Below are 20,567 nucleotides of genomic sequence, written 5' to 3' on the forward strand. Positions count from 1 at the left end.
CTGACTTGGTTGAAGCAGGTCGTTGTTCCTAATTGCGTAGTTTGATGTGCATGATATCAATCACTTGATTTTCTGGGCCAGACTCGATTATTTATAGACTGCTGTCATATAGCTGGAATATTGCTGAGTGCGGTGTTAAAAAATAACAACCAAACACATGTAAACACAGGATTAGTCTCTCTCTCTCTCTCTGATAAGGGTATAGATATGGTGAAATGAGTCTGTCGTTGAATCAGTCAATGTCACGAGGTTCCACCACAAACCACATCTCAGGATGAATAGCACCTGAGCGCAATTATATGGATGAAGGGGCACCTTTTTCAGAAATTACAGTGTTTCATTACACCTTAAGATAACACAACCAATTTGGAATATTTACATCATATCGAAATAATTCATTCTTTGATTTCTGTCAATTTTAAAGTATTTACTAGGAATAAGTGGTACGTCCCCTGTGTGATGGAATGTTCGAGATATGACAATGTTCAACACTGACTGGTCAAATCGATGACATTCGCCCAAGAAGTGGCGATAGTAACTACAAAACCAGTTGATCTTTGACCCCTGCGGAGCAATACATTCCAGTGACAGTGCGCACTCAACCCATGGTCGAATAATGGTTAACTGCAGAAGTGGACTTCTCCTCATCAATAAAAAGCCGGCTTGTTTCTCTGATATGTTTTCAAAGTAACAAGGTTTCTCGCCAAAGAAGGCAAATGTTCTTGGATCAGTGTGTTCAACCATCTTGAAAGACTCGTGTTCTCGGTCACTGACGAGAATTCCACGTTTCCAGGCAACGTCAAAAAGTTCCTGGAGATCGGAAGTTAGGATGCGGATGGAGGCGTCCATGTACATGATGAAGTTCCATTGTTGCAGAGCTAGCTACAAAATGCATGATGCTTGATAATATATAATAATCAACATATCTTTATTTAATATTTACATCGCGACAATTCACTTAATCAATCACACTCACAGAAACGTAAACAGGCTTGCTCTGAGGATACTTTCTCAACAAAAGCATCTTTAACGAAAGTTTTTTTAAAAGGTACATAAAAAAATGTTTAAAAATATATTAAAACATATTTTGGCTGACAATTTAGCAAAGAACATGCCAATCCTAATTTCTGTATTTGAAAAAGAATTGTCCTTAAAACAAGAAAGGAAATCAGCTTGAACTTATTTTCTATTTATGTAAATATGGGAAAGTCCTCTGTATATCAGTAGGTGATGATAATATCTTAAATAAAGAATTCTAATGACGGCAGAAACATGCAACATTGTGTTGTAATGGGACGTGGCAAGAATACATCAATGAAAGAAAATAATTGATAACAATCACTACATTTTGGAATCACAATCATAATCATTCCATTGCATGAAAAGGCAGAGTACCAACAACTCTGAAGAAGAGACAATTCATAGAAAACCTACATTTTGAAGGGTGATCGCCACGCCCTCCAGTTATTGGGCCATATGATGGGGTTTACCTGAACTAGGATTGGTTTCCAGGAAAAGACGCCCAAGTCTCGGACGTGAGACGGAAATTGGTGAAACGGGAATGGGTGCACCTCGCACTCGCAGTGACGATGCATCTGGAATATAACCATTAATGCAGTAAACTCGCGTATGTACTTGCAAATGGAACGTGTTAATAGTTATGGATGCAGATGGTTAAATCTATGTCTCAAGTAAACGGTTTTAGGGCCCGAAGACCCCGGTTCCATTCGCCACATGAGTAAAATATATGTGAAACACATGTTGAATTTATAATAGGTCTTCACTAACCCATGCTTGCCATAAATGGCGACTATGCTTGTCGTAAGAGGCAACTAACGGGATCGAATGGTTAGGCTCGCTGACTTGGTTGATGCATGTCACCGTATCCCAATTGCGTAGATCAATGCTAATGATGTCAATTCCTGGATTGTTTGGTCCAGTCTCAATTATTTACAGACCACCATCATATAACAGGAACATGTCGGAGTGCTGCGACATGTTTGTTAAAGCCTTTCCGCTGAGATATTGCTGTAATATTGTAACAGAGGCGTAAGATTATACTCACTCACTCCAAGAAAACCGTTGTGTTGTCGAATACAACCTCCATTACCTACCTGGCTCAGCTGAAAGGGATCTAGTCCAAGGTCATAGAACACAACTTTCAACCTGCCATCTCGGTTGACGGAGGTGTGGATGTTGTGCAGTAAAGCCTGAAGCTCCTGGTAGTGATTAGCTGATGCCGCTAGAACCACAGTGGGGAGGGTTACTCTTGACCTTGAACGCCTTGCGTCCAAGGTCGACCCAGCTGTTGTGGAGACGTTAACAAACGTCCCGCCCCGCCAGGACAATCCAAGATGGCTGAGATATACCCGACTTGCTGGTTCTGCGTCTCTCTGTTTCTCTAAGACGCGTCTGATGTTGTCTTCTATGTTGTCTCCGTAAGGCGAAGGACATGGAAGGGGATGCTTGTCTGACAAAACAGTAAACACGCATTATGATCAACTGCAGCAAGATTTCGCCTGCTGTCTGGGCTGAGCAGTGTTTGACAATATGAGCAATATATCAATGTACTATCTGATCAATCGCTGGAAAAGATTTTCAGTTTGATCGAAATTGAGTATATTACATTTGACTACTCTGCTAATCGGTAAAGAAGATTTTCCGGGAATTGCATTTTAATGATTGATTGTTGAAATAACACTCCTGACGCAAATTCGCGGGTACAATGAGCGGTTGGTCAAAGTCCAGCCAATACCCGGATGTCAGAATGTAGACACGCTACACTGGAGAGACGTTGGTCACCATTCCCGCTGACTGTGATGTAATACTTGACCAAGTTTAGGACATTTCTTATCAGAAATTGTGAGATTCTCAGTTATGAATTTTGCAAGATCCCACAAGACCATTTCTCTCGCTGTGTCGAGTTCTTTGAATGACCTAAATCTGCTCTGACATTTGTAGCGGAACCTACTGCCAACAGTTTTCAAGCTACGAGATAGCGTTTCGATTGGTTGTCATCTATTGCGTTTACAAAAAGAGTCATTTTCATATTTTTCATATGAAAGCAAGAGTCAATATGTATGTATAAATATTCATCTGGTATCGATTCATGAGGGAACGTATGTATAGTCAGTTACCTGGGGCGTCAGTGTGACGTCGGGGATGCACGTTTGTCTGGAGACACGGAAACAGAAAAGTGGAAGAACAATGGATGATTGTAATGTTATTTGTTACAATACTAGAAACCTGAACAAAAAACACCCGAGCTAATATTGTCGGACAAAGATCCAATCGGTGGCCCTCTAGGTTGTCCAGGCTTGAATTATTCCCCCATAACAGTGAGTTGGGTTAAACGATGCATTGAACAGGTAGTTCAGTCACATCATGGAAGTGATGCAGGGTTAAACGCTCACCACTTAGGTGAAGCCCACAAACACGCCGTGGTGCTGACAAACTTGACAGAAAACTAATAGGGGCGAATCTGCGATCATCGGTTTCTGGGACGCCTACAGGACGCAACTCTGCACATGTATGCATCGAATTGCGGCGCATTGTATACGACGAGGCCAACTTTGCTCCTAAGATGAACATTCACTTTGAAAAGTTTAACGATACATGACATTTAAATGCATTCTGTCATATCCAGGCCAGTCTATTGATTGACTGAATTCAAACGTCACAGGGGGCACGGGTGGCCCAGTTCTAAGGCGCCGCGATTCGCTGTGCAGAGTTGAGTCCCTTGGGCACGTCAGAAACCTATGATTGTGGGTTCGAATCCCGGTTCGCCCCGATTATGTTTCTAGGTTTTTCAGCACCATACCCGTGCTCGTAGGTTTTACCGGTGGTATACGTTTGTGACCTGCATCACTTGGGGCTTCCCTCCCACATTAGGCTGACACGCCGTGATATAACTGAAATAAGGTTAAAAGCGGCCTTAAATCCAACTCACTCGCTCACTCAAACGTCACACCAGCTTTATTGTAGTCATGCAGTGACAGAGAAATAAACGTGAAATTTGCATATCCGTTTAGTGCAATATCCCACCACCATATGCCAGTCATAACGTCTTAGCTAAACAGTCTAGAGGTGTTAAAATATAGAACTACCTGTACTGCGAAGACAAAGACACAACATACTACTGCCGAAATACCGGCGGCGACGGTGAAGACCATACTGCGTGGTCGGTGATGTCGTCCATGTGTCCTCATCATTAATGATCCGAACATGCGCGGTTACCTGTGAAGAATACTTCAGAGTATGTCGAGTATTAGATACTAACAATAGGACAGGGCTGTGTGTGAATAGCTGAACTGGTTGCAATCTGATTCGAAAATACTTTTCTTCACAAACATGTATCGAATCAGAGTAGTGAGTGAGTGAGTGAGTGTGGTTTTGTTCCGTTTGTTTGCAATATTCCAGCTATACCAAGTAGGGGGGCATCAGAAAGTTTCACCAAAGTTACGAACACAGACGAAGCCAGGCATCCACTGATTCTTAGCTTCAGTGGAGAGGCTTTGTTTTGAAAGTACCAGGGTAAGACTTCCGCCTGTATCCTCCCCTAAAAAATGAATATATTTGGAAGAGACGCGGTAACTGTAAATATATAACATTTGGGGGGTACGAGGGGAATTAATTCCAGTACTTGTGTATTCACAAACTCACAAAGGTATTACATATTTTGTTCCCATGTTCAAATGGGAGGTCATTTTACCTACCGAGTGGTTGTAAATGTCATTTATTGTATTAAAACACAAAAACAACCAGTTTACACATATCCATTAGAAATGGAAAAATAGAACGACGATAAGGCCAACTTATGTGCACCTTTCCATGCTGTAATGGCGCTCTTCTGTAATATTCTGACCTATTCAGATAATGACAACTGGTGCTTCACGTGTGTTGACTCCTGACAATAGGGGTTTCCCATAAATCCCACGGATCGCCGCACTCGCTGAATGTCTACCTTATACTTACTCTATTGTCGTCGATTGGGTGTCGACCGTGAACAAATGGGCAGGGCTGTGAATCCATAACAAATATTACCTGTGTTCAATGTCCATAAAGGTTTGCTCTGCTTCTGTTGCCAGGTGTAAATCCTTCCTATGACAGTGCGGCGAGGTGAATGAACGCTTTTCTAAGATCCGGCGCCCCATGAAAATCTTGAGACAACATACAACGTCACGTGAAAATCATGCACTTGTCAACTGCACATTGACATATATTCATATCATAGTACCAACCTCTTGCTTCGATTTTGCTCGACCCAACAACTTGCTCAGTATCAGTAAAAGATAATCTTCGCCATTGACAATGTTTCATGAGGTTAAAAAAATTAATGCTGTATTCTATGAAAGAAAGAACTGAATTTCAGGATAAAAACTAACTGATTGTGTGTATGCAAACTGGTAATATATATTACCAGTAAAGAGGTAATAAATGTCGCTGTTGCATTTGTGAAGTGTTCCTTTAATATGTGATATTTTTAGCAAATATTATCCAATCATAAATGAAGCCTTCATTTTTAACAAAATACAAGATATAAGAACAACATCCATTCATTAAAAACTACAACAGAGTATAGTAACAGTTTGGGCCATGAAAAGAATTTTGAGTAGATGAACAAGATATCATAACAGACATGTTTAGTTAGCACATAGTAACGCTGCTATAAACCCCTTACATCTCGGTGTTGATTTATTATCAACTCAGTGGTGATGTTCATAATACGCATGTAACTTTTTAAGCTGTTTTGTACTTTAAAACGGAAACCTCCAATGTTTTGAATAAGATCTGGAACAGGTGGGAATTACACGTAAGATTCGCTTAAGATATTTGATTAAATCCTGTTTATATGTTCGTTGTTTAACGCCGCATTCGGCAATAATTCAGCTTCGTGACCGTGGTCTTTATTACTCAGTAAATAATTGCGTCTGGGTCAGACAAACCGGTGATTGGAACTATGAAAATGAACTGATATTAGTACACATGATAGTTAATCAAAAACGCTTACCTACTACGAATTTGAAATCTAATCATTGTATCATCACAACTGTTTTTTTTTTTTTTTTTTTTTTTTTGTCAAAATAAATTGAGTTTCATTCACGGTTAGACTAACAGGGTAAATGAAAGAAAAGACCCAAAACATTCACGTTTGTGATTTCGATTAAGAAGCAGCGATGTATCGGGCTCCGTCTGTAGACCCAACACGCTTGCATTTAATCGCGCTGCAACACCGCCTAAGCATAAAACCAGTAATGCGAACAGGTGCCCGTAATTTTAACCAATGAAAATGCGCTACGCGCAGCTGTGCGGAACTAGTCGGCTATATGGCAACAGCATCAACAGGAGAGATATGGACTAGGACAATAAAATAAGCAACGATAACAGAAGAACAATGTCGTTCATTGATGGATTATTTGGTAAAAGTAAAAAAAGCCAGGATTTCGACGCCATCAAGGAGGAATATGGGTAAGTTCAGTTAATATTTTCCGTGATAATGCATGGTTGTTATTCGAGCTGTCAACACGTCAGTCGACCCATCACAACCTGGCCAGATGATTAAATGAGGTGTACATTTTAAACTATTTAAGTGTGATGCATGACTGGTTCCTATTTGCATAGATTTAATAATATATCACTGAAGATAAAGTGCAGTGAGAATCTTATTATTCTTATCAACAGAAAAATATTTTAACTGTTTGACGAGCTAGTGTACAGGCACAAAAAATATTCACGTTCATTTTGGACATATGAATGTATTGATTTGTAATATATGTAATGTTGTTTCGTGAGATCATTGAAACTGTTCAGCTCCCAACAGTATCATAAAAACTAGACATATCTCAAGACAAATTATGTATATATATAATACATATTTATGATTCTTTGGGTTAGTTGCGTTAACGATAGGATAGGTTAGCCCAACTGTATCCTTAGCCCTTTGATCCTTGTATTAAAAGGGTGTAGGCTAAATTGTCACCTCAGCAAAATGTCACCGATTTCTCAGGCGAAAAATTGTCGGGCAAAAACCACACATTTATTTTTGATAACGATAAGAACGATTTATGTTTTAATATATATTTATATGCTTTATGTTTTCCTTGGGCGGGAAACATTCTTGTGATGTCGACTGCTGTCAGGAAGGGGAGATATATATGAAATATCTGTAAAAGTGCTATTTATTTCCTGATTGCTAAAATATATATTAAATTCATATTATACCTGTAGTCCAATTTCTTGACATTTCCGCCAGACTCAGTTTCAGCTTGACATTGAGTTAATTTGAGTAGAAGCTCATCTCTAATGTAAACTTGTTTTAAGCCAATTAACATTTAACAATTATTTGTGTTTGCAAGTGGCCATGTGAGTTTAATTTCATTTATGTTAATTCAAAGCATGTAATGTTTTCACAATAAGTTTAGTTGCGCCTCCCAATACGAGTCGGCGAGTAAATTGGAGTAGAGGCTATAGTTTCTAATGTAAACTTGTTTTAACATTTCATGATTATTTGTGTTTGCAAGTGACCATGTGAGTTTAATATCATGTATTTCAGTACCAAGGTAAAAAAGAAATAAGGTGCCATTCTCGCCAGACAATAGTAGCTGTTTTCGTCAATCGGTGTCGTTTTGCTGAGGTGCCGTTTTAGCTATATCCCAATTAAAATAGTGCTGACCATATTCTGCAGCAGCTCTTGTTGTATTACTGTCATGATTCGTATCAACAGAGAGGAGAAACAGGACCAGAAGAAGGACTCTGGTGATGACGATGACAGCGTGAGGAATGAAGATATAGATGACAATGATGATGATGACTTTGATGACATTCTCGGGTAAGCAGTTGTAGATGATAGGTTAAATAAAGGGGTCAAGTCACTCAAAACATCTTGGCTTGTAAAACATCATTGCCAACTCCATACTTTTGAAACCAGAATTAACAACCCGTTTTTCATCATAATTGATTAGAATACAGCTGCATGCTAAAGCGTATCACACATACAGGCATAAGCATTTCCAGATTTGATTTGCATTTATGTATGCATTTCTTGCCCATGTGAATGAATACACCTGTTTATGATGATTTTTAACGGCAAAGTTTAAGTATTGTTTAACTATTGTGAATGCCTCAAATTTTGACAAATATTAAAATGTCAGTGTGATACAGCCGTTATCACTGAACTTAAATCATGATCGTAGAAATTGTTACAAAACTGCATACATGTTTCATATAAATGTATGAAAGAGCAAGTTATACATTTCATTAAGAAAATAATAGCACATGTTATCGTTTAAAAAAATGGCAAAAAGTTTAATTATCTTATGGAACCTGTTTGTTTTATCCAATGACAGAGACTCGGATGAGGAAAGAGAACAGGCGTGGCAGCCTGTCAGAGTCCGCCGTGCCAGGCCACCCCATCCCCTCACAGTCACCCATGTCAACCAGACCAGGGACCTGCAGGTTGGTTAAGAAAAAGATAGAGAATTACGTGTATCATTTTCAGAGACTTGTTGAACAGAAACTTTATTTACGTATAGATGCAAATATTATTTTACCATGTTTATCAAATCTTTAGGCCAGACCAATTTCTTTTCTTGTTTTACAGATGTGTCTGAATTCAGATTTACTGCAAATTAACATAAAAAAACTTTAACTTAACAGTCACACTTTGTTTACTCAAGATTGTTTGGCTCAAGATTCCAACAAAGTTGGGGGCGATATAGAAACGGGCTCCGACCATCCGTACGTCCGTCTGTCACGTTTCGTTCCCGGAGCTTAACTCATAAACCGTTCAATATTTTTACATGAAACTTTGCAGGTCTGTCAGGTACATGCTGAACTGGTGCCTTTTGCTCTTAAGAAATTTTCGAAATTTTTATTTTTTACGTATCCATGGCAACAAGATGGGCTTAGGTTCCACACTTTTTTTGTACAATTTCCATGACAAGTTCCAACTCGGTTAAAAAAGGTTAGGGTTTGTTTAGATTTAATTATGTCATAAATTCTGCAACAGGGGCGGGGCATATAGCCACGTTACTGGCAAACTCTTGTTTTAATTATTTTGAATCTAGCATATTAGCAATTTGACAATAACATCCTTAAAACAAAACAATAAATTGATCTGACATAACTACAATTTACTGATTACAGCTACTTGGATGTGTCTTTTGCTCTGTTGAACCTCAGCTTGTAGCTGTCTGTTTATCTGAACATGCTTTACGTAGTTGACATTTTCAGAATATTATGATTATTACTTTTCAGCGGATGGCTGATGTTCAGGCAATGGTTAACTCTGAGAAGCAAAATTCTCAGGAATGGCTCAAAGTACATAGTGTGGATTTCCTGAAACTTACACTGAAGCAGCTGATTGATAAAGGAAAAGTTGGGAAGTGAGTAACACAGGCCTGTACTGAGGGGATTTTAAGGTGAAATGGAGGCGGTGGGGTATCCTGGTCGTAAAGCGTTCGCTTGTCACTCCAAAGGCACGGGTTCGATTTCACATGGATACAATGTGTGAAGCCCATTTCTGGTGTCCCCCGCTGTGATATTGCTGGAATATTGCCAAAAGTGGCGTAGAACCATACTCACTCACTCACTTAACATGCTTTAGGTGAAATGGGAAAGTGAGTAATAATTGTTTTTCATTTTATATTCCTTAACTATTTAACTACATTTCAAATACCGGAAGAATAGGTCCCCTGTGTCCATGCTTGTTGAGAATTGACTAAGTGAGGATTGTGAGGTTACAATGTCTGGCCTGGCAAAACACATTCCATCAATCACAAGTTTGCATGGCAGAAACTTCATTTTCTTAAACTAGTATGCTATTCATTAGGATTGAAACGATACATCGGTGCACCAGTCCATCGTAAGTTTTCTTGCAACGATACAATACACGATACGTTTTCTTCTGTGTTGATACAAGATGATACACTTGCTAAAATATGTAACTTACTGCTCGTTTTATGATCCCCAGCAATGTTGTCAGTCAATTATTGCAAAATGTTGTAATTAGCGTTCCAGGTTCACTACTGAAAATAGCAGCTATCACTCAATTCTTTCATATTACTTTAGTTAATATGTCATGTTGGGGCACGGTTGGCCCAGTCGTCTAAGGCGCCACGATTCGCTGTGCAGAGTTGCGTCCCTTGGGCACACCAGAAACCTATGATTGTGGGTTCAAATCCCGGTTCGCCCTGATTATGTTTCTAGGTTTGTCAGCACCATACCCATGCTCAAGGGTTTCGCCGAAGTGGTAAACGTCTGAGACTCGCATCACTTCGGGCTTTCATCCCACATTAAGCTGACACGCAGTAATATAACTGGAATACTGTTAAAAGCGGCATAAAACCCAACTCACTCACTAATATGTCATGTCAGCTCTTTCATATTAATATAATCTGTCATGTGATGTGATGTGATGACAGATTAACTAAAGTAATATTAAAGAAGTGGGTGGTCCTTAACTTCTTTTGACTAGTACAGTTCGAATATTGGGGAATGCAATATAGAACATTCATTTTAATTTCATAAATATTTAGAATGTGATGTTTTGAGTTTGTAAGACTTACTAGCCATGTTTTTTGTGATCAGGTTGACACCGGAGAAGCAGACAGGGAAGGTGAACCACCACATACAATTTGATGCCTATGATGTGAATGAGTTCGAGTACAAACTTAACATGTAAGTGACCCATTTTGAATCTTTAAGTAAATACATGTACTTTTATGGTGAATATTTCTTTGAAATTCACTGCACAATATCAGACAAAAGGAATCAGATTCAGTTATCAATCAAATTATTTAATTGTAATCAATGTAAGTAAATGAAGTTGAAAAAATATCTGCCTTTAGGAATTTATCCGAGACCTGCTCAGACTCCGAGGACAGTATTTGGGCCCCAAATCTGCACCAAATCTGTTACAATTACCAACTTGGACATATATGTTTCCCAATTCCTGTTATTACAATGTTATGGCTAAGCCATGTTAACAGAGCGACTTGTATTTCAGTGATAACAGGGTCAGTAAGGAAAGTTGTAATGCTTTGTAATACATTATTGTATTGAATGCAGTATAAAAATACCACTGAATTTAAGAAAATAGCACACAATTTCCCCCCAGATAGGGCACTTGGTTTACAATAGATTTTGGACCATGTCCAATATTCCACTGATCTATCACATACAACACACTGTGTCTTTTCTGAGCTTTGCTTTAGGGAATAACTTGTTTCTTCAGAGCCATAGAGGTTTATACAAAGAGAATCAAATGGTTACTTCAGGGCAGCAAAAGGGTGAGTATACCTTATTTTCTGATTACTTTATCAACAATATGTCTGGTATTTGAACGGCATTTAGAAGTGATACACATAAGGAAGAGAATATATGGATGTCAACTTCTTCATTATGAGGAACACAATGTTTCAGAGTATATACTTACTCCTTCATCAGGTGAAAATATTGACATCCATATATTTTCATCCTTAACAATATAACTAATATGAAAGTCATAAACATTGATGTATATCTTAATTTGTATTTATGAGATGTATATAGAAAGCTAAACAAGCTCCTGTATAATACCAATTTTATGAAATGTGTGATTAGTTCTGGTATCTGATGAGCGAAAGTGAGTCAAATACCAGAACTATTCATTCGTTTCATAAAATTTGTATTACACAGGAGCGAGTTTAGTATTTTATTTATTACTTGCTATTTATTACATTTTGTTATAATTACACTGTCTTGTGTAAATAGGCAGGCATCTATGGGATCAATATCATAATCCTATTGAGTTTAACAAATACATTGGCCTACCTTTAGAATTCAGGGTTCCGTTCCACAGAGCCCTCGTAGCGCTAAGGTTATCAAGGCTCCCGTACTTTCACATAGACTTATGACTGTTGTTACGCTATGGTTGTCTTGTGGAACTTGGCCCTACACCACAAAGTTTACAATCAGGTCACAAATCCCTATGACGTAATTTGTGGAATTTTGTTGCAAGATCCGCCGGCAAAACAATACTGAGCAACAGGGTTGCTGGGGTCGCCGAGTGTGAATCAGCTCCTCTAAATTTCAATATTTGTTAGTGAAATGTGTTCTTGCAGTACATAAGCACACGCTTTGGTATTAATATGTGAGACAGTTGTATGTTTATTTAACGGGTGATCTCTTCACGGGGAGTAACAAACCATGAATGTGTTGCCTGTAGATGTTTGGACACATACAAGGGGAACGAGTGGCTGTGTGTCTGGATGTATCAAATGCCAACATGGGCTTTGGACGGCAGACAGCATTCCAAGAATCACTTATGGTAAGTGCATGAAGGAAAATGACTACATATAAGAGATCCCTTTCAGCCAGAAGATCCATTCAGCCAGTGTTCATTAGTCTTGCTATCTTAATATTCTCAAATGAATGGATGACACACATACACTTTAGCTTAACATACAGCACTTTTAAAATCAAAGTGCTATGACAGATTGACTATAGTAATATGAAGGATTCGGGTGCTGCTTAACTTCTTTTTAGTAGTATAGCTGTACTGTTGCTGACTATGGTGTAAAACAACATGCACTCATCTAGTATTGTTCCTTGCAGCATTTCCTGGATGAGCAACTGTCACAGAAGCAGAGCCTGTATCTGCTGGAGTTTGGAACAGACATTGAACCTCTGTGGCCGGTCATGAGAGACGTCAATCGGAGAATGTAAGTCTGTTTACAGTCAGTCAGTTACACTGGTATACAATGTACAACTGCTCTGTGGATGCATGTTTTAGATGCATATTATAGATACATATTGTAGATGCATATGATAGATACATATCATAGATACATATTATTGATGCATATTGGGGATGCGTGTAGTAGTGCTGATATATCTGTTGTTGTGCTGCAGTATTGAGGAGGGCAAGGAGTGGGTGTTGATGTAACTGTTGTTGTGCTGTAGTATCGAGGAGGGCAAGGAGTGGGTGTTGATGTAACTGTTGTTGTGCTGTAGTATCGAGGAGGGCGAGGAGTGGGTGTTGATGTAAGTGTTCTGGGTGTTGATGTAACTGTTATTGTGCTGGAGTATCAAGGAGGGCAAGGAGTGGGTGTTGATGTAACTGTTGTTGTGCTGCAGTATCGAGGGGGGGAAGGAGTGGGTGTTGTTGTATCTGTTGTTGTGCTGTAGTATCGAGGAGGGCAAGGAGTGGGTGTTGATGTAACTGTTGTTGTGCTGTAGTATCGAGGAGGGCGAGGAGTGGGTGTTGATGTAAGTGTTCTGGGTGTTGATGTAACTGTTATTGTGCTGGAGTATCAAGGAGGGCAAGGAGTGGGTGTTGATGTAACTGTTGTTGTGCTGCAGTATCGAGGGGGGGAAGGAGTGGGTGTTGTTGTAACTGTTGTTGTGCTGCAGTATCGAGGAGGGCAAGGAGTGGGTGTTGTTGTAACAGTTGTTGTGCTGCAGTATCGAGGGGGGCAAGGAGTGGGTGTTGATGTAACTGTTGATTTTATGCTGCAGTATCGAGGAAGCCAAGGAGGCCAAGGATTGGGTGTTGATGTAACTGTTGTTGGTGTTGATGTAACTGTTGTTGTGTTGCAGTATCGAGGAGGCCAAGGAGTGGGTGGAGCGGCTTGAGCCAAGGGGAGGCAGTAACCTGCTCAAGGCCATGAAGCATGTCATGAATCTGCCCGATGTCGACACAGTCATCCTGGTCCTCGGCAGTGTGTGAGTATATGGCAGTTCAGTCATTCTTCTAACCGATGAAAAATACCAGTGTTGTTTAGTAATTCTACCCTGAGGTGACAACTTTGGCATGGAGAATCTTGATAAAATACAGACAGTGACTCTACGCCAAAGACTGAATCATTCAAGGCCAAAACGTAGTCTCTCTTGACCAAAGACCATGTCTCCTGGAGCAAAGACAGAATCTGTCTGGACCAAAGACTGACTGTAAAGCTATCACACTGTAGTCCGTAAGTTAAGAGTAGACCTTTTCAAAATGATGCCTGAAGACAAGATGAGGCTTTTTTATTTTCAGGCTGCAAAGTGTGTGTAAGATATAGAAAAAAACTGTTTTAGTAGCCATTGTTAGAAGCTGTCTGTCATATATTTGCAGCCCAGACCAGTCGACGGAGATCCTATGTGACTACGTCCAGCAGTTGATCGTCGGCCGTGACATCCCTCTCCACGCAGTTGCGTACGACTGCAGCAATGAACTCACCAGCGTAAGTCTTGCACAGATACTCCTTGAATTTAGAACACAAACTGTAGATGGAGTAATATTGTCCCTCAAGTTACTAAAGAGGATTCTATTTCTTACGTATGACCTTGTCTGTTCCAGATTACGCTACGTAGTATAGCTGCGGCATCCCAGGGCAATTACCACTGCTACACTTCCAGCTGTGAGGTAGGAGATTCTGCTTCTCGTTCATGCCCTGTCACTTCACTGTTTGCTGTGCAGAGTTGTGTCCCTTCTGCACATCAGAAATCTATGATCATGTGTTTGAATCCTGGTTTACCATGATTGTTTCTAGGTTTGTCGGCACCATACCCGTACTCATGGGTTTCACCAAAGTGGTAAACGTCTCAGACCTCCATCAGTCTGCGCTCTCCTCCTAACACCAAGCTGACACCCTGTAATTTAACTGAAATGAGTTAAAAGAACAACTCACCCACTCACTCACATTAAACATGTAGGACTCTGACCATCTTCCCGAGGCAAGAGAGTTAACTGACTTTAAAAGTCCAGTTTCCACCCTTGCCGAACTAGGCTGGAATTACTGGGCGCGATCGTAGCGCCACCAGTGGCTATTACCAGTTATGTCCCTTCTAAGCCTCTCCTATGGACCAATCAGATTCCACCTCTCGTATCACTTGCGTTTGCTTCACACAAAATGGTGGCACCCGGTCAGGACGATCTGATCGATAATCAAGATCTATATTGTGATGAAACGGGTCTTACATCGCGAAATGCATCAAATCACGTGAGCACCTTGATTAAAAACATGAGAAGAACTTGAAAATATCTGCTGTCAACGAGTTGGCGGTGCACATTCTTTGCAAATCCTGCATTCGAAAGAAATCTGCACGACAGTTTACGAACCGGATTTCAATTTCCGTGTGAGATTTTGATTGGACTATGCATAGACTCATTTGTCAAGCAGAAATGTAACTCCACAATACCAGCCTAGTTAGGCAAGGGTGGAAACTGGACTTTGATAGTCAGTTAACTCACCTGCCTCGGGAAGATGGACACTGACAGGTCTCTGATCTAATTTATTGCAGAAATGTCCCAACCATTGTCATGTAATGTCTGATATAAAGTCACATAAATATGATGTGATTCTCCTTATGTGTTTGTGCTGACACTTGATGCTGATGTTGTTGCAGGAGAAGATCTACACAGGGACGGACATCAGCCTGCTGCTGAAGGAGATACAGAAGGCGCAGGACGTCATCAACAAGATCAAGGAGATGAGGCAGGGCATGATGGGAAGTGCCCTCATCAGCATCATGAACGAGGTCAGACTCTAACCTTTTGTTGGTGACACTGACCAGTTGTTTTCTTGTCTACCTGAAATTTAACAAAAGTTGAACACTATGAATATAAAAAATAAAATGTCCCTAAGAAAAACAGCTATTTTTTTAATTTTTTTAATTTTTTTTTTATTCATTATTGTTTCTATGAAAGTAACCTCATATCATAATTTTCTACTCTTTTCTTATAACTGCTGACTCTTGACATATTGACTGAGAAAATCTCTAATACAAGAAAAAAAATATGTCCGCCCTCAGGTGGAATAAAAAATCTGTTTATTATCAATTTCATTAAAATCAGATCTTAGTTCTCGCTATCGCTGAACAAAGATCTGAGGACATCCCGTTACGGGTCACGTCAGAACGACCTTTCATCCAACCAATCTCAGCGTCGCTTACCAGATCGTGAAAGCGACAGTCGGAATGTGTTTTCTGATCATGCAACCACGAAATATTTAATACGGGGTATTCAGAATGACAGTAACAGGTTTTATGAGTATATCCATACACTCTAAGCCATTCCAGAATGTTCTTCTTATCAGTTTTAACATTTTTAATCGAGAATACGTCAAAATATGTTTCGAAAATAGTCGCCAGTTTGAAACCGGTGTCGTAAAGCTCGAGAAAGCTGCCTTCTGATTGGCTAATGTCGATTTCTTGTCAGTCATTTCATTGGTCGGTCAAAATTAACGAAAGGTCATTTTGACGTGACCTGTAATGGGATGTCCTCAGATCTTTGTTTAGCGGTAGCGAAAACTAAGATCTGATTTTAAAGAGATTGGTTTAATATTGTCTTTCATTTCATTCTTGTCCCCAACATTAAAGATCATCTTCATGTAAAATTCTTAAAAAATCTGTCTAGTTTCTTATCATAATGAGGGGGGACGGGTGGCCCAGTTGTCTAAGGCGCCGCGATTCACTGTGCAGAGTTGAGTCCCTTGGGCACGCCAGAAACCTATGATTGTGGGTTCGAATCCCGGTTCGCCCCGATTATGTTTCTAGGTTTGTCAGCACCATACCCGTGCTCGTGGGTTTCACCGAAGTGGTAAACATCTGAGACCTGCATCACTTCGGGCTTTCCTCCACATTAAGCTGACACGCCATGATATAACTGGAATACTGTTAAAAGTGGCGTTAAACCCAACTCACTCACACCCAATTATCATAATGATATAAAATGAAATACCGTATATCGCTGTGTATAAGGTGAGTTTTTCATACCTAAAATGAGGGGGCTAAGAAGGGGGGTCGTCTTATACACGGAGTCGAAGATCTCACATTTTTTTCCACTGGCGATGTCAACCGGCGTCCGATAGCCAGCCCAGCATTTGACAATAAAACTTCGCATTTCGTCCTAAATAACTGTTCAAATAACTATTTCCATACATAAACATGATTTGTATCTCTTTTCCTTGAATAAAGTTTAATAATTTCTGCAAATAAAGTTGAAATGACCCTCTCCTCGATGCAGATTGTCAAACCAGCTGACACGGTAAAACAATCAACATCCGTGAGTAGAGAGCCGGAAGTACCGGTAATCATTTGCATATTGCACATGTGACCTAACATGTGATAACCGGTGAAGCTGAAATCAATTCCCGCTGTTTTTACAGTTGTATTAACAAGTGTTGGAGACGGTGTGTACAAGTGATTGTGGAATAAACACGCTGAATGTGAAGCAAACATAAGCCTAGTTAGTTACAACATAGTTAATTGGCGATTAAATTACTCACCATTGTCTCTTTTATGTTATTACTTCATAAATGAATTTTACTTTACGGGCACCAATTTGGTGTCGTACCGTGTAAACACAAAATGGCGACGTGTGCCGGAGTTACACACGCGACCTATCATTGTAGAAAAAAAACAACGCAAGATAAACATATTTTTATTGCATATATAAGGTTTAACTAATTTGTGATGTCCGTGTGTGAAATACGCTACAGTCGGCAAGAGCACGTTAAATCTTCTACCGGTATATCAGTCAGACTTGTGATGTGTTTCATTCCAGGTCGCCTTATACACGGAGTATAGGATTTTGGGTTGATTTTTAAGGCGTGTACAGGGGGGTCGTCTTATACGTGGGGTCGCCTTATACACAGCGATATACGGTAGTTGTCTTTTTTGACAGGCCCTCAGTTGACAACTTACTGATAAAGTCCCAGTTGTGGAAATGTTTTTATGAAACCATGTGATCCTTTCCTTCGTACACAGATCAGCAATGAGGTTCAAAAGCTGCCTCAGTCCCGCTTCCTGCCCCGCCCCCCAGGCCATGAGTTGCCACTGAGACTGGACATGCCCAAATTCCAGCCCCGATCATCTGTGGACTGGCTCATCCAACATGGCCTCAAAGGTAGCTTGGTCAAACTCCTTTCTCTTTCTGATTTATCATGTTGTGTCCCGTAGACAGATTGCCTCTATCCTGATTCTTGGTTGTTAGCACCATGCCTGTGTCTGTGAGTTTTTCCTCACAGTGATTAGCTTCTACGGTTTACAAACGTTGGGCTGACAAGCTGTGATATCACAGAAATATTATTCAAAGTAAATCCACATCATTTGCTTGATTTTATCAGTATGTCATATACATGTAGTTACTTTTAACAAGGGATTGTTTTCAGCGAAGCGTCTGGACTTGTACCAGGTGCTGGCTCCCAACGCATACTCGTACCGTGAGGAGTTCATCCCGATCATAAAGAAGGCTGTGCAATCACAAGTCCATGAGGTCAGTGTCTGCATGTGGACCTCTTTACACCTCACTGACAGATGGAACAGACACACACTGTTCAAATGAGCAAACAAAACAATTTGATGAAAGTCAAAATAAGACTGGCAAACATCGGTCTCATTAAAATCAGATCTTAGTTCTCATTCACGACAGAACGACTTTTCATCAGACCAATCAAAGTGTTGCTTACCAGATCATGAAAGTGATAGTCAGAATGTGTTTTCTAATCATGCAACCTCGAAAACGTTAACATGGTGTATTCCGAACGACAGTTACGTCTCGTACGACTGATTCCGTCAAAATTATCGTCTATCCCTCGCTTCCGTGGGATATACATTTGAACAGAGGAGGCATTGCACAGTACATGGGAAGCAATGCCATTCAATCTCAACCATATATTAGACATTCCGGAATGTTTGTTCAGTTTTCAAAATTTTAATCGAGGCAACTAACGGGATCGAGTGGTCAGTCTCGCTGAGCTGGTTGATGCATGCCATCGTAACCCATTTGCATATATCGATGCTCATGTTGTCAATCACAGGATTGTCTGGTCCAGACTTGAGTATTTACACACAGCCGTCATATAGCTGGAATATTGCTGAGTGGGGCGTTAAACAACAAACAAACAAGACAATCAAAGCGCTGACAACTAAAAAAACTGTTCAAAAGTGTGTTAAGTATTAGTGTTAAACTATGAGCTTTCCTCCCACATGACGACGTCACACTAACACAACTGAAAACAGCTTTAAACCAACCTCCTTCCCTGTTTCTGCTGCAGAAAGCAATGGTGCAGTTCACATGGCATGATGGCTCTGTGAAGAACATCCACGTTGACATGACACAGCTGTTTGAGTACCAGAAGCAGCTGACGGAGAGCGTGGCGCTGTACGAGCGCCGCATCGACTGGCTGGCGTCCGGGAGCAGGAGGCTGCTGGGCACCGTGGTGGAGAGGAAGTGAGGACAATATTGTCAATGAGGGTTGTGATAACTCTTTTATGTTTGTTCACGATCTCATCTCAGTTCATATTGATTGCTTCATTGTTGAGAACTAGGTGAGCCATCCATTGTTCCTAAACCATGGTTTGATCATAATTTCTCATGTCCGATGAATGATAATGTTTCTGCTGACGAAACGTTTATGGTTGTATGATTGTCTACAGTATTCAGCCCCCTGGGACCTGTGATAAACTAGGCCCCTTAGTATTCTACTCCTTGTAAGAGGGATGTTGCTGAAATTATCAAGCAGTGGTTCATCTACTGCTTGTAAGAGGAAAGTTGCTGATAATATCAAGCAGTGGTTCATCTACTCCTTGTAAGAGGAAAGTTGCTGATAATATCAAACAGTGGTTCATCTACTCCTTGTAAGAGGAAAGTTGCTGATAATATCAAGCAGTGGCTCATCTTCTCCTTGTAACAGGAATGTTGCTGATATTATCAAGCAGTGGTTCATCTACTCCTTGTAAGAGGAAAGTTGCTGATATTATCAAGCAGTGGTTCATCTACTCCTTGTAAGAAGAATGTTGCTGATAATATTATCCAATTGATTATGGAATCTGTCCGCCACCGAATAGTTTCATAAAAACTGGATATATCTAAAAAAAATGATTCACTATTGCTTCACCAATCTTTGATGCTTAGGGTTAATTGTATTTACATAAGGATAGGACCCACGAAGATCCAGATTAGAATAGATCGTCAGCAACCCATGCCTTTCGTAAGAGTCGACTATCCTTGTTGTAAGAGGTGACTAACAGGATTGGGTGGTCAGGCTCGCTGACTTGATTGATGCATGTCATCGTTTCCCAATTGTGTAGATCAATACACATGATGTCAGTCACTGGATTGTCTGGTCCGGACTCGATTATTTACAGTCCACTGAGCTATGGATGAAATGTTGATGACTGTGGCATACAACAACATACACTCCTGACAGTAGTTGGCCTACCAGCTGTCCCATCCCTCTCTACTTCTGCGTACCCCGACCTAACATGATGTATTTGTTGTCCTTAGTGTGGTGTACCTGATCGACACGTCCGTGTCCAACGTCAACTACCTGATTCACATCCAGCATACGCTGCGCCTCGTCATGGAGCAGCAGATGGCCAACAAGGACTACTTCAACATCATTGCGTACGTCACATTGCACTGTGTGTATCGGGTGGAGGTTGACGACCCTTCGTCTAATACAGACTGTTCAAAATAAGTTAAAGAAAGCCCAATTTTCTCATATGGCTATATGACAGATTAACTATAGTCTTATGAAAAAATTGAGTGTTCTTTAACTTCTTTTGAGTAGTATACATAAGGAGTTAGAGGCGGCATCTGA

General features: G+C 40.2%; 2 protein-coding genes across 2 annotated transcripts in view; one reads left to right on the forward strand and one right to left on the reverse strand.

Moving 5' to 3' along the window:
- Positions 1–375: 375 nt before the first annotated feature.
- Positions 376–4,226, reverse strand: LOC139468320 (uncharacterized). The gene is made up of 5 exons (XM_071250209.1): positions 4,107–4,226; positions 3,138–3,174; positions 2,115–2,470; positions 1,491–1,595; positions 376–882 (listed from the first exon to the last, which is right to left on the reverse strand). Exons 1-5 carry the CDS (start codon positions 4,224–4,226, stop codon positions 376–378), a joined length of 1,125 nt encoding a protein of 374 aa, XP_071106310.1.
- Positions 4,227–6,326: 2,100 nt separating this feature from the next.
- Positions 6,327–20,567, forward strand: part of LOC139467917 (von Willebrand factor A domain-containing protein 3A-like) — a 29,412-nt gene continuing 15,171 nt past the window's right edge. The window contains exons 1-16 of the mRNA XM_071249505.1: positions 6,327–6,468; positions 7,724–7,828; positions 8,346–8,454; positions 9,256–9,383; positions 10,588–10,677; positions 11,234–11,288; positions 12,206–12,307; positions 12,595–12,701; positions 13,579–13,704; positions 14,096–14,204; positions 14,321–14,386; positions 15,370–15,501; positions 17,731–17,869; positions 18,135–18,238; positions 19,020–19,195; positions 20,252–20,371. Coding sequence (XP_071105606.1) covers positions 6,395–6,468; positions 7,724–7,828; positions 8,346–8,454; positions 9,256–9,383; positions 10,588–10,677; positions 11,234–11,288; positions 12,206–12,307; positions 12,595–12,701; positions 13,579–13,704; positions 14,096–14,204; positions 14,321–14,386; positions 15,370–15,501; positions 17,731–17,869; positions 18,135–18,238; positions 19,020–19,195; positions 20,252–20,371 — 1,742 coding nt within the window. The 5' untranslated portion in view covers positions 6,327–6,394. The remainder of the gene's footprint in view (positions 6,469–7,723; positions 7,829–8,345; positions 8,455–9,255; positions 9,384–10,587; positions 10,678–11,233; positions 11,289–12,205; positions 12,308–12,594; positions 12,702–13,578; positions 13,705–14,095; positions 14,205–14,320; positions 14,387–15,369; positions 15,502–17,730; positions 17,870–18,134; positions 18,239–19,019; positions 19,196–20,251; positions 20,372–20,567) is intronic.

Source organism: Haliotis cracherodii, unplaced genomic scaffold, assembly GCF_022045235.1.
Source record: "Haliotis cracherodii isolate W230 unplaced genomic scaffold, xgHalCrac1.p SCAF_2, whole genome shotgun sequence".
Classification (NCBI taxonomy): Eukaryota; Metazoa; Mollusca; class Gastropoda; order Lepetellida; family Haliotidae; genus Haliotis; species Haliotis cracherodii.

Bases quoted from the DNA above. Each gene is read 5' to 3' on its own strand.
- LOC139468320 (XM_071250209.1), bottom strand. From the start codon at position 4,226: ATGTTCGGATCATTAATGATGAGGACACATGGACGACATCACCGACCA. The intron at 2,471-3,137 runs GTAACTGACTAT...CTGTTTTGTCAG, and splicing joins ACGTCACACTGACGCCCCAG to ACAAGCATCCCCTTCCATGT. The intron at 1,596-2,114 runs GTAGGTAATGGA...GTTATATTCCAG, and splicing joins ATCCCTTTCAGCTGAGCCAG to ATGCATCGTCACTGCGAGTG.